Raw genomic sequence first — 12923 nt, 5'->3', positions numbered from 1 at the left:
CAGAGCCAAGTCTACACAGCAACAGGGAGTGGAGATGGGGAATAAGGTCATCTACTAGGAAGCATCAAGAAGACAACGGTGTTATTTCCTTACTTCTTCCTCTCATACACACCTTTCCTATAGCTCCCTACAAATGACTGAGTCCATTTAGAATCATCCTGTTTTTCACTGTGAAAATTAAGAGGAGAAGGGAGGCTTAAGGCTGAGAAAGTGGAGCTAATTTAGGGAACATGAGACAAACAGCAAAGGAGTAACAGGGAAAAGAGAAAGGGTAAGAAAATAAGAAGTATGAAAGAAGCTTAGGAAAAGGTCCGTGGAAGAACGGAAGGTATAGAAGGAAGAGCAGCATTAAAAAAGGATAAGAAAGAGAATAGAGAAAATGGAGAAAGAGAAAATTACAACAACAACAAAAACCAGAAAGAGTTGTAAGACATTTTGAAGGTGGCTATAGGGTGGTTTGAAAGTAGGTGAGTGGGAATGAGGAAATGCAAGAAGGGGAATCAGCATAATGAGCTACATGATGTTACTGCACACAAGATGGAAAGCAAAGTGCTAATATGCACTCAAACGCTGAGGGGAACCTTGGCATTACCAGAGCAAAGGGAGCGTGGATGCTGTGGGACACAACTTCACCCTTTGTGTTAAAGACACAGATGGGTCCTGAGGGTACAGTTTTCATTCCTAATATTTCCATAGCTTCTGAAGGCATTCAGTACCTCACACTCTTACACTATAACACGAAGGAGTTTGCGATTTTTTTTAGCTGCAAAGGGGCTACATTCCCATATACCCATCAAGCCTGTCCCTACAGGCACAAAGGATTTATTCTTCCCATAATAAATGACTTTACCAGCTGAAGAAACGCAATAGCTGCCAAACCCCCCAGAAGCTGGAGACCTCTGCCACATCCCAGCAAGGACTGAAGCAAGGGAGGGGAAAGAGGAAGCAAGTTATTTTGACACAAGTGCTGGCGGTGGCCTGCAGGAGCAAGCAGAGCCTGGCCTCAGAAGAGCTGGCAAGTGCTCAAGTAGCATGAGCCATTCCCTTCACTGTGCTGGGGCAGAGTTATCCAGGAGTCTGCGTGGGGAGGGAGGGTGAACATTACTGGTGAGAGCTCTCCCCGCCCTTCCCTCCAAACCACGTGTAATTCAGAGCCAGCACATGAGCAAGTGTGAACAGCCCCAGCAGTATCAGAAGTTGAACCAGGTTTTGGTTTGGCTCCAGTTCTAGTCTTGGTTTGCCTGTGACCAAAGTTGTTCTCGCCCCATCCTGGCTCAAGTTCAGCCAAGCTTTCTGACTAACAATTCTGGTTGAGGCCTCACTCGAGGAAAAAACATGCAACAAGCTTTCTGCCCATCTCTGCTGTGTGTGAGCAAAGCTGGTCCCCTTTGCTTGCTCATCCTGGCTACTGATGGATTGCAGAAATACCCATTTTGTGTTAGTCATTAAGCAAAGCAGGAAGCCCTTGTTGAGCACTAACTTTTCAAAGCAGCTTGCAAAGAAAGCCAAGGGATTCCTCCCTTAGGCTACATCACACGCTGCTCTTTACCACCTCACCTTAACGGGCACCTAGTCACAATTAACATTTGGAACTCATTCAGCCGGAAATATTTGCCTGGTGCAAACAGCTGAGGCATTCAGCGTCAGCCCTTTCTCTGTGCAAGGCATATTAAAAAGGGGGAGGGAAGAGAAGCCCTACACTTGCTGGACTGGGAGAGGCGGATTGCACTCAACAGGTTCAGTTCACGCTGTGACCCTGCCCGGCTTCCTGCTATTCAGATGTGTTACTTCCCCTTTGTGGTAATGGCCTGTGGCGGCCGGCCAGAAAACACTATTAATTTCAGAAGTGGCCTGACAACAAACCCACAGCGAAACGAGAGGAAGTGGTGGGGAGGCCATCTGTTGACTTCAGCAGAACAGTAGGGACGCAGCTATGTAGGTTCTACAAGGAAAGCAGATTAATAATCCACAAAGAGGAAACTGGCTAAAATTATCCACAGACCATATTAAAAAAAAAAGAAAAAAAGCCAAAAAAAAAAAAAAAAGCCAAAAAAAAAAAAAAAGCCAAGGGAGTCACTTGAGCTGCAGCTGGACAGGAAATTGCTAGAGCTGCTTGCAAATCTCCACTTTGAACAGAGCAGCATAGGGAATGCCAAGAGCGGAAACCGTTCAAAACTGGATTAGCACAAGCCAAGTTTAACTGCAACCCACTTCTACTTTCACAGTTTATGCACTCAATCTAGGCCACTACTGCATGAGACACTGACTCACTTTTTTCCCATGTTTTGTTTGCTTTTCGTTTCACACACTTGCAGTTTCTAAAATTACTTGACATGTGCTCCGGCTGCCAGGAGTTCTGCAGAACCCCAGCCGGCAGCCCCAGCTGCAGCATCAGCCCATCACCGTGGTGCTGCACCCAGATTCTGGCACCACCCTACCTCGGGCCACTTCATATCAGGCAGGATGTTATGAAAATGAGCTGCAGCAGCAGTTCTGCAATCCCCATAATCCCCCTTTTTCCTTCTGCAGAGACAGGAGTAGAAAGGTCCAAAGAGGAAATGAGGTAATTAAGAGTATATAGAGACATTTCCTCCTTGCCTTTACCTGCTAAATTGCAACACAGCTGAATAGCAACAGAAAAAAAAAGCCATTCACAGGCTGCAGACTGTTGATGGATCTCCGTGAAATGAGCTCCTGCCAAACAGATAAGGAGATCAGAAACCCAGCTCCTGGCATCTGTAATAAAGTAGCCAAAATTTGTAAACAAACCCAGAAAACAGCAGCTCCTTTCTCTTAAATAAAAATAATAATAAAAATCCTTATGGCTCAGGGTCAGGTGCATCCCTGGGGGAGCAAAGGGATGCTGGAATATTTTGCAATTAAACTTAAGGCCTTCAGAAGCATTCCCTCACCAAACCAAGATGAGAACCCAGCACATGTGCTGTTTATTCATTTAGGCACCAGCATACCAAAGGGAAATCAAGGCTTTATTGTCTTAGGAGCTGTACAAAACCTATTGAAAGCAATCATTACCTTTAAACATAACCATATGTGTATGTGCAATTAACCACACCCACACAGAGGGAAAAGGAGGAATAAACCAGCCAGCTTCTCAATAGCCAAAAATAGTTATTTATTAATAATTTAAGATTTTACATTCTTATAATAAATTCCATCTTAAAACTTTTACACCATGAATTAGACTCTCCCTTATTGGCAACCATGTGCAGGTTCACTGTGCATACACACAGGTCCAAATGCTCGCACATACTTCCAGTTTTATACAAAAAAAAAAAAGACTCAAAATATTGCATTTGAGGTGAAGCTCCCTGAAGAATTTGTACAGAGGTAATGCACTGTTTAGCACATCTGAAAGTTTTAAAAAGTGATCAGAAGTCTTCTGCATTCAAAGACAAACCTCCTCCCAGATCATGTATTTACAAAAGGTAAGGCAAAAAAATTAATTTAAAATATATATATATATCATGGGGAAACTACATCAAAAGCATGAGGAAAACAAAATCACCACAAGGAAAAGAAAGATATATGAAAGAAGAGACTACTTGCTCACAAAACATGATTTGCAAACTTCTCAACCATTGCCATTTCTACCTCATGGAAAGCTTGCTTCATTTGAACAATAAAATCAAGCATGCTGCAAATATATTCTTTGCAATAAAAAAGAACAAACAAGAAAAGCAGAACTTATGAAGAGAACAAAAACACAGGTGTTCCTTGGATTGATTTCTTGAATATATGTGAAATCAAAAAGAAATTGCAAATCAGTTTAGGATTAATATTTACATTGATCAAGTAGGATACTACCGAGCTTCCGGCAAACAAGTACTCCAAATACACTAAGCTGAAATCTCTTTCTTTGGCTCCTCTAAATTAAAACAAACAAACAAAAATAACCAGTCTTCACTGAAGACAAAGATGTGTGTCACAGATCCAAAAGCAGAGAGGGAAGCAGGACAGTCCCAGTCTCTATAGAGAGCACGTGCTCAGCCTGTCCAGCCTTACCCTACCCCGCGGAAGTCCTCGGACACAAGCCACTGCACAAGCAGGGATGAGCACGCTGCCCACCTGCTGCCTGGTCACCACAGTCCTTCCCAGAGAGCTCCACTTTCCCTCCCTTCGTAAAAGCTGATTCCACACTGTGTAAACCTTTCCTAGCCTGCTCTGGCAGCTGCTTTGTGATAGCAGAAGCCAGGAAAAGAGAAAGCTACATTTTCTTTATCACTGCCAAAAAGAACCCATTGAGGAGTGATCCCATGAAATGGACAGGAGAAGGGAGGTGGTGGGAGTTCACGTGGACTGCAGGGAATCCACCTGGAAGACATTCTGATTGGAAGGGGTGGTGAAGTACAGCTGCTGGTTCGGCACTCGATTGTCACAGGGGCTGCTCAGCCCCAGAGTCCGTTCGAAGTCCAGCAGCTGACCCATGAAGTTGAAGTTGGGTGAAATGTTGGACTTCTTCATCTTGACAATATCGTAGGCATCATTCATGGACAAGTTGAGCTTCTGCATGAGGTAGGCCACTGTCACTGTGACCGAGCGGCTGATCCCAGCTAAGCAATGCACCAGGACGCCACAGTTCTTCCCCCGTGCTTCATCTGTACAAAGAGCAAAGAAGGACATATAAGACAGGGGGCTGGTTAACTGATCCCTCAACACAGGTTAGATTCATATCAAACAGGCAAGAAGAACAATTCTGATCCCAGTTGCCAGCAGTGCAACGCAAGAGTTAACTTCATCGGCTTAAAACCACGACAAGGGGAGAATCCACCTCCCTAAATATACGTACCCGTGTCCAACAGCTGAGAAAACTAAGAATGAGACAAAGGGAGCAGGAGACACAGCATGACACTGTTTTAAAATAAAGTCAGTTTTGAAAGACATGCTTTCTCCTGGAGATCTGCCTTAAATTCTTACAGTCCTCTTGCCCCAGCATGGAAATCCTGCAATATGTCACTGAATGCCTTTTATACAGACCAGCAGACTGCAAAGGTCTATTAAATTATTCTCCAACTGTTGTGCAGCTAACAATGGAGGTATTCAGGCATTTTAAAAGAATGAGGGAAGTCACAGGGGACAGCCCATTAGGAGGAACAGGATGTCAACACTGGCTGAAAATGGGTTCCTTTGTAATAGGAAATGCGTTACAATGCCTGGAGATTAGTTTCTTTGTGGCTTCCAGCCCACATTTCTTCCTGCTGGGCTCAGATTACCTACATTCTCCACTATTACCGGTATCATTCAACCGGATTACAGCACAGCTTCCCAACAGATAATGCGATGCCCACCCCACCGCACCCCGATGGGCTGATCATAGTCCTCCCCGAAACGAAGGAGAGTGCATATTTTAAGCAGAACTCCCTGAGCCCAAGGGGACGTGTTTTCAAAGCTGATGGATAATGTCTAAGGGCTGGCTAACCCAGGCACCGAGCCCGAGAGGTATATCATTATTACCACGAGATTTAATTAAAGCTCTGACTATACATTTGCCAGGGATACCGCTTATGAATAACTTGCATTTAAAAGCTAAACTTAGCTTCCCAGATCATTTCTTTTTATTATTCTGCACTTCAATAACCTCAAGAGGAAAAAAAAAAAAAGGACAAATAAGCCATCCAACCCCAGACTCATTTACCTCCCCCCCTCCCCATCAGGAAGGGATTTAAAAAGATCCCCCATCCTGCGCATTGCTCAGTCCTCAGCTCCTACACGAACGCCTCAGGCAGGAATCCCGCAGCCAGCCAAACCAGGGTTGCCTGTGCAAGCTGCAAACGTCGCTTACAATTCACCGGGGTTCCTCAATCACCCCCCCCCCCCCCCCCCCAAGCAGCTTCCACCAGCCCCTCAATTTAAACCGGCTTTAAAGCCAGAAAGCAGAGCAGCCCCGAGAAAGGCTGCTACGGTTTCTCGCCCAAAATCTCCCGAATTCTGCCAAAGAAACAGTACTACCGCTTGTCAGATAGCTGTTAGCAAACAATCGGGTCTCACCTATAAAGGAGATGGCCTCAGGAAAGAACTGAGACAGATTTTGGCTCCAGTGGTCAGAGATGGGGATTTGCTTGTACTTGAATTCGCCGGCATTTTCAAAGAGATTAGGCAGGTTGGGGGTAACATTCAAGATGTATTTAATACCAAACTCTTCTAAAACGTCCAGATTAGTGGAGTCCTTGGCACAGCCTAAGTAGAGGTAGGGTAAAATCTCCACCGGGAAGGAAGGCTGGTTGGTGGATAGAGGGCTGCCATCGGAGTCGGTGGCACTGTTGGGGTCTCTGTCAATGTCAGACTCGATGTCTGAAGAGGAATCAGAGCTGATTCGGAGGCCTCCCAAGCCCAGGACTGGCAAAGGAGGAGAGCTGCTGCTACACGAACTGTCTAGGTTAGTTTCGCAGTGCAGAGCGAACTCGGCCTGGAACTTGCTGAAACCACCTGGAGAGAAAAGCGGGGCGGTGGGGGGGGAAACATGTAACATGATATATGATGGCAAACCAGCTTATTTCCCTGATACAGTCTGCAAAAGGGCATCTGCTTCCCACCCTCTCGAGCCCCAGGAAAAGAAAGAAAACAAATATGTCACACACTCTCATGCAGATGGAGTAACCTAAAGACGGCTTAAGAAAATCGTCCACTGCGGCTCAGCACATTCCGGATTAAAGCTCTGTGCCGCTGCGCCCTGCGGGGACCCCCGAGAGATGTCTCGCCAACGATTCCTCCTGCCCTCCCCGGCTCATGCCGGCACCCCCATTACCACTGTCTTCCCCAATGGATTCCAATCCCCGAGGGTCCTTTAAACAAAGCGAGGATAGCGGATGCTGGGCGGGGGGCGGGGGTGGGAACAGGCATGGGGTAAAGGCCCGGAGTGTCAGTGTGCAATGGCTGGGGCCCCCCACCACTACCACCACTCCCCGGGCAGCGCCGCAACCGCCGAGCCCCGGGTCTCGGCTCCTGCTACCCGCAGCCCCAGGCAAGCAGGGAGGGAAGCAAGCCAACCCCGGGCGGCTCTTCTCACCTTCCAGATAAAACGCTTTGCAGCCTTCATCTTTGAGGCGCTTGAGGAGCAGCCCCAGCACGGACTCGCCGCCCGTATTCTCGTTCCAGTCGCGGCTGTGCTCGTCGTACAGCACCACTGTGTCTGTGCCGCACCGGCGGGCGAAGCGCTCCCGGTCCTCCTCGCTGCTGGCGACGAGGGAGCGCAGGGGCAGGTTGCCCTTCTGCAGCCGCCGCAGCATGATGCCGGGGATAGCCACGTTGATGGCCGACTCGATGTGGGACGACTCGTACAACTCCTGCGGCCGGCAGTCCATCAGCAGCAGCCGGTCGTTGCCCATCTCCAGCTGCTCGTTCAGCCACGCCACAGATTTACTAATCGCCATTTCCGACGCGAAAGGGACGGGTCTGAACGTATCTAGCATGAGGAAGGACGTGGGGAGCGGAGCGTGCTCTAGGAAGCGCCTCTCGCTCTCACAGAGGCATGCGGCTGGCTCGGCAGGCTGGCTCGGCGGGCGGGCTGCACCCCTCCAACTCCTCACAACTTATCTCCCTCCGCCCCAGGAAAATGAATCACGCAGCCCCCCCCCCCCCCCCCCCGCGCGGGGCGGTGGCAGAGTCACGGCGAGGGAGAAGCAGCCCCGGCGTGTAAATGTGTGCGAGTGCGGCTAACTGTGAGCGAGTGAGTGTGAGCGTGCGAGCGCGCAGGCTGCCCGCTCTCCTGTCTGCTTTTTGTCAATGAATCCCTGAATGAACCTGCCTAATCGCCGCTGCAGCCTGAGCCCTTGGGCTTTTCCTCCACCGCGAGTGAATGAAATCCAATTAACGTGCACGCCGAGCGGGGCTACCCCGCTCAGCGCGGAATCACCGCGGCGGTGCCGGTGCTGCCGGTGCCCGTGTCCCCCGCGGTGCCCCTCGGTCGCGTCCCGGCGCCCGGCGGCTCCTCAATGGATACAACCACGGGACGCCTCAATGGATACATTCTCCAGCGCAGCCAATGGGGGCGCGCGGAAGGGGCTGTTGCCGCGGCGACGGGCCGGCTGGAACAGGTTGTGTTGATGAATCGTTAATGAGTTTGTCATTCACAAAAACGGAAAGGAATTTCCGCTCCGGATAAGCCGAGTGCAAACAAGCGGCAGCCGCGCCGCGGCCGCCGGGGGCAGGTGAGGGGGCGCGGCACGGCCCCCCCCCCCCCCCCCCCCCAACAGCCTTCCTCCTTCCCTCCCGCGGGTACTGGCACCGGCGGAACAAAAAGCACCTTTTTACCTTTATCCCTCCCTCCATGTTTTTTCTCCCTAAATCTGGAGCTGGCTGCCTTCTCTTTCCCCCTTCCAGTTCCTCAGAGCTGGTCGCGGCCCGGCTTTTCATGAGGGCGCTCCGGGAATCTCGTTTTTCGGGAGGCCGAGCAGCCTCTGTCCTCAGCTGATCTCTACGCGGGTGAAGGGTAAACCCAGAGCTAATCCCTTCCTACGCGGCCCGGCTTTACCCGCTGCACCAAGCCCAGCGAGGGAGCTGGCGCTGCTTCAGAGCCTGCGGCCATCCCAAAAACGTGACAAGGGAAAGCGGCCCCGCCAGATAGCGGTAACTGAACCGCCCTCGCCCGGCTGCACCGCGGGTCCACCGCCAGCGCGGAGCCCACAGGCCCCCGGCGGCGCCCCTCGCACCTGGCGGCCCGGGCCGCCGCTCCGGCTGCTCCCGCGGGCGGCCTGCGGGTGCGGACCCGTCGCCGGCGTCCGGCGCTTCCCCCCCGGCCCTGGCGGGCGGAAGGGCACTACGGGCTCCACCGCACCGGGAGACGGGAGGGGAGGTTGCGGGGCCCGGCGGAGCGGCGCCGGAGGAGCAGGGACCGGGGGAAGAGGCGCCGGTGGAGCGGGGCCAGAGGCTGAGCCGGGCGGGGTTGTTCCCAGGTGCGGGTTAGCAAATGATAAGCGAAAACCAAGAACTCAAACAAATTGAGAGAAGCCTGGCCTAAGTACTAATCCTGTCACCAACCTCTCCTGGGAAGTAAAATTGTTCAGAAGAGGCTAATCTCGTTTACACTGCTGCTGTTCTTTGGGGTCGTTATTGTTAACCCCAGCTGAAGGAGGTTCCTTAGGTAGCATGTGGCCGGAGAGCGTTGACCTTGGAAACAGATAGTGGCATGGGCAGTCCTGTATTTCCTGCACAGAAAACACGCGTGATGTTAATTAAAGTTGGCACATCAGTCGCTGCAGTTTCAAACCAGCCTGACACCCAGATAGCATTATCAACGTGCTCCTCAGCAGGGATTTTGAGAGGATCCCTGCTTGCTACCTTTTTCAAAGGCTTGAAAGCCGGGCTGAGGTGTTGCACAAAATTTGCCCTGCTCCTAAGCAGGGGCATTTGGCCAGGTTAATGTAAGACTCGCTGGACACGCACCACGTACATCATCCCACTGCTCCATGGGGGCAAGCTGGCCAGTCCAGCTTGCCACGGTGGTCCTGCTCTCTCTTACTAAAGAGTTTCTAAGCTGTTCTTATCAGGTGCCTCACTCTCTGTTCAGCTCTGTAGCCAGGGTATGGAGTTTAAATGTTCAGAGCAGAGACAGAGCAAAGCAGGAGCCTTTGATTTTTATTCATTTATTTGCTGGTATTTCCCCCTCCTCTGTTAAGAGTTTTCGTTTCACCTATGTCAGGGCTTAGACAGGACAGCAAATTCTTTGGGGCTGAGACTGTTGGTTGCTCTGCATTAGTATGACAAATATCACAGTCCTGGTAAAATGAGTAATCGGGTCATAATTTAAGAACTACTCTTTTCCACCGCCTTCCCTCCGTCCTTAAAATTGGTTTATTATTTATCTTTCTCAAGTGGAGGAGATCAACTTTTGTTCAGATTTTACAACCTAATATAGCCCAAACCTCAGCCTTACTAAGCATGAATTTCAGGCTTAAGTAATGAAAGTTCTGGAATCAGAAGTTCTGCAAAGCATGAGCAACTGGAATAGAAATTCTCAAACTGCCTCAGCTGTAGTTATCTCTCAAGGTGCAGTATAATGTGATGCTTGTCTTAAAGCCATCTCAAACATTTTTTTATTACTCACTTATTGCAATAATAAGCTGTATTTTCTCAGTTAACCTTCATCCCAACAGGAGCCACAGCCAGAAGAACCCTCAAATGATCAGTTATCACCTAAGGGATCAACTTAGAAACAAGCAGAAGGACTCATATTAAACCACAGTGAATGAGACCTGAAAGTTAAAGACACGGACAATTTCAGCATAACACTGTGACAATTCCCAGCAAGCTTGACACAATGATAAATACAATTTGTTCCTTGTAATCCTTGTTATTATTAATTAACATGGTTCTTTGAGGTTACAGTGTATTTTGATTGTATTTAAAAAAATGAAGATGCACACAAAACCATCAGCACGTTGCAGAATTAGGATTCAAAGAAAACAGAACAAGCCCCAGATTATGTCTATCACACACTTACATATTCATATAAGGTAAACTTGCCTGACTCTCTGATGACTAAAATATTTTGGGAAGAAAATGTGTTCTGATTATCATCTTCAGGGCATTTTCCGTGACGTTTTATGGCAGTGGTTTAAAATAAAAATCTTAGTCATTCAACGTTTTAACGAAAGCTACATGTTATGCAAGCGGTTTATCAAACCCATTGAGATACCTGCCTAGTAGTAATGCATTAATAAATAATGGTAGCATTTAAGCAGATTTTTATCATTAGTCATGTCAGATCTGGTCAAAATGTTATGAGCATTAAGGTTAAGTGTATGAAGGCAATAAAATGTTAAACAAAGCACACTCAAGAGGGTTATATTTCCCAAGTGGAGCTGGGGGCAGAGACATGTAATGATGATGGCTATAGCCAGCTCATTGCATAGCCACAGTCTGGGGGTGGTCTTTGGCGCATTGTGAGCCAGGCAGGAGATTTTGCACTGTCTGCAGCAGAGTTAAACAAGTAAAATGCACATGACACCTTCTGAATTTGTAGTAGTACCTCCCTTAGCATGCATCAGCTGAAGAAGTCTAAAGTATAATAAAAACTACTGGAACATTGTTATCTTTGTGTTTGCATGCAAGTATGCACTTACTTTTCCTCTCTCCATCTGACAGCATGCTGTCCTGTCAGTCACTGAGGGATGCAGGAGTGGATTCAGTTAACCACACTACCGTTTGATGCTTTGTCAGAGACCAGATATACAACCCAAGCCTCACCAGGAGGCCACTTATCATTCAACTTCCAGAAGTTTTTATAGTACGTAGGCTGTAAGAGGAGCCTATTCCTGTTAAGCATGATCGCCTCATTCATCCAGTCACTGGCAGAGTTAGCTTTTGAACCCTGAAATGTTTATTTCTGGGTGGGGTTTGGTTTATTTTGTTTTGGTTTTATACCTCCCTGGCTGTGAATGAAACCTCTTCAGCCCAGCTCAAAGCTTATTCATCACAAAAAGCCTATTTGCTGTCTTTTGGGCCATAAGCCTCTTGCTCATTCTTAGTATGTGTAGAGACCCAAATAGATCTCCATGAATGCTTATAATCTGAGCTTGTCTTGGCCAGAGATGTAGACACAGAGGATAAAAGCCTTGTGTGGACTTTGGAGATTAGTGCTCAGTGTTGCTTTGCCCAATTCCTTCACAACTCTCCCTGTAATAGAAGCCCTGGCCCTGAATTAGGCAAATGGGCTATCTACATAGTGTAATGGGAGATAGATGTACCAAAAAGGCAGGTATCTATGACGTTTTGAAACCAGGCCAACTGGGCCACTGAGAGAGGTGTTTCATAGGTTGGGATACTGAGGCAGCAGTGCAGAGGCATCCTCGAGAGGCTATGTACTGATGAAGTTTCTTCTTGTATTAGACATCAGGGATGGGAAAGTTTTTTCTTTATAGAAGTGCTTTCTTCCTGTAAAGATGCAGGTTCGTGCTTCTCTTCTACTTTATATGGAGCAGAGTTTGATAGGAGCCTGTCTTTCTATGTATTTAGGAAAGTGAGGAATCCAGCCTTGATTTTCCACATCCCACTGATGACCTGAATCAAAGTGGCAGAGACATCTTCTGCCTCTGCACTATTTAATGTTGGGCGAGTGCAGTACACTCTGGGATTGCCTGCTGGAGCAGGCCAGAGAGCATGAAACATGCTGGCATCAGGATTTTGGTTGAGATGTCAACTCAACTCTGGAAATGCAAGAGCTTGGGAAATGTAGTGAAGACAGGTTTCTCCACTGACAGCTCACACTGGGGCATGAATTTTGAGGATCCTGACTGTCAACTTTGAACCAGCAGATGCCTGTGATTCAGCTAGGCAGTCATCCAGGTTTAGATAGAAGAAATTAAATGTTCACGTTTTAACTAGTTATTTCTCTTAATATTCACTTTCGGGGGGCCTTCAGAGAGTACAAACTACGCTCTGGAGCTGCTCAGTTCCCTTCACCGTCTCTAAATGGTGTCTAGTGTAACCAGCCCTTACTTTTAGGTGCTTACCTGACAGTCTGTGATTCTCACAGGTTCTCTCTCTAGGTTAATCAATATGTCCTCCCCACAGTTCCTTTTAATTTCCGTAAAAGTGAGAATTAATGGTCTGTCTTTGTTGGTTTGTATGAATGATCTGTTTGAAAATAGAAACACAAATCATCCTAGACCAAACTGGCCACAGAGTACAGTGCCTTCAGTGTAAAAGTGGTTAGTGCAGGGTGCCTCAAAGGGAGAACAAAAGTGCCCTATAAAGCATTTTATTTGTTTTATGTAAAGTACAAACAATTTATGGAAATGACATTTTAACTGATTATTCAATGTCCAATTATTCATATCTAAAATAATGCCTGAAGTTGGAGAAATAAAAACACTGAATGACTCCATTTAGGAAATCCTTTTGACTCAAGTGCTTTCCTTGAAACAGCAAATAGCTGGATGACCTCAAGCACATATTTAATTGCACGT

The 12923-nt window shown here is 47.9% G+C and overlaps 1 protein-coding gene across 1 annotated transcript; it reads right to left on the bottom strand.

Moving 5' to 3' along the window:
- Window positions 1–3109: 3109 nt before the first annotated feature.
- DUSP6 (dual specificity phosphatase 6) lies at window positions 3110–7978 on the bottom strand. Its single transcript, XM_061454634.1, has 3 exons — window positions 7025–7978; window positions 6007–6444; window positions 3110–4616 (listed from the first exon to the last, which is right to left on the bottom strand). The coding sequence occupies exons 1-3, from the start codon at window positions 7425–7427 to the stop codon at window positions 4309–4311; spliced, it is 1149 nt and encodes a 382-aa protein (XP_061310618.1). The 5' UTR covers window positions 7428–7978; the 3' UTR covers window positions 3110–4308.
- Between the last annotated feature and the right edge of the window lie 4945 nt (window positions 7979–12923).

The sequence above is a fragment of the Pezoporus flaviventris genome, unplaced genomic scaffold (genome assembly GCF_033815535.1).
Source record: "Pezoporus flaviventris isolate CSIRO_AGI_PZ_B2104156 unplaced genomic scaffold, CSIRO_AGI_Pfla_v1 ptg000016l, whole genome shotgun sequence".
NCBI lineage: Eukaryota > Metazoa > Chordata > Aves > Psittaciformes > Psittacidae > Pezoporus > Pezoporus flaviventris.
The sequence above is the reverse complement of the archived record's forward strand: the minus strand, read 5'-3'. Positions and strand labels throughout refer to the sequence as shown.

Excerpts from the sequence above, each read along its gene's own strand:
- DUSP6 (XM_061454634.1), bottom strand. The coding sequence starts at position 7,427 with ATGCTAGATACGTTCAGACCCGTCCCTTTCGCGTCGGAAATGGCGATT. Across the intron at positions 6,445-7,024 it reads CAAAGCGTTTTATCTGGAAG|GTGGTTTCAGCAAGTTCCAG; the intron begins GTGAGAAGAGCC and ends TTTTCTCTCCAG. Across the intron at positions 4,617-6,006 it reads TGAGGCCATCTCCTTTATAG|ATGAAGCACGGGGGAAGAAC; the intron begins GTGAGACCCGAT and ends CTCTTTGTACAG.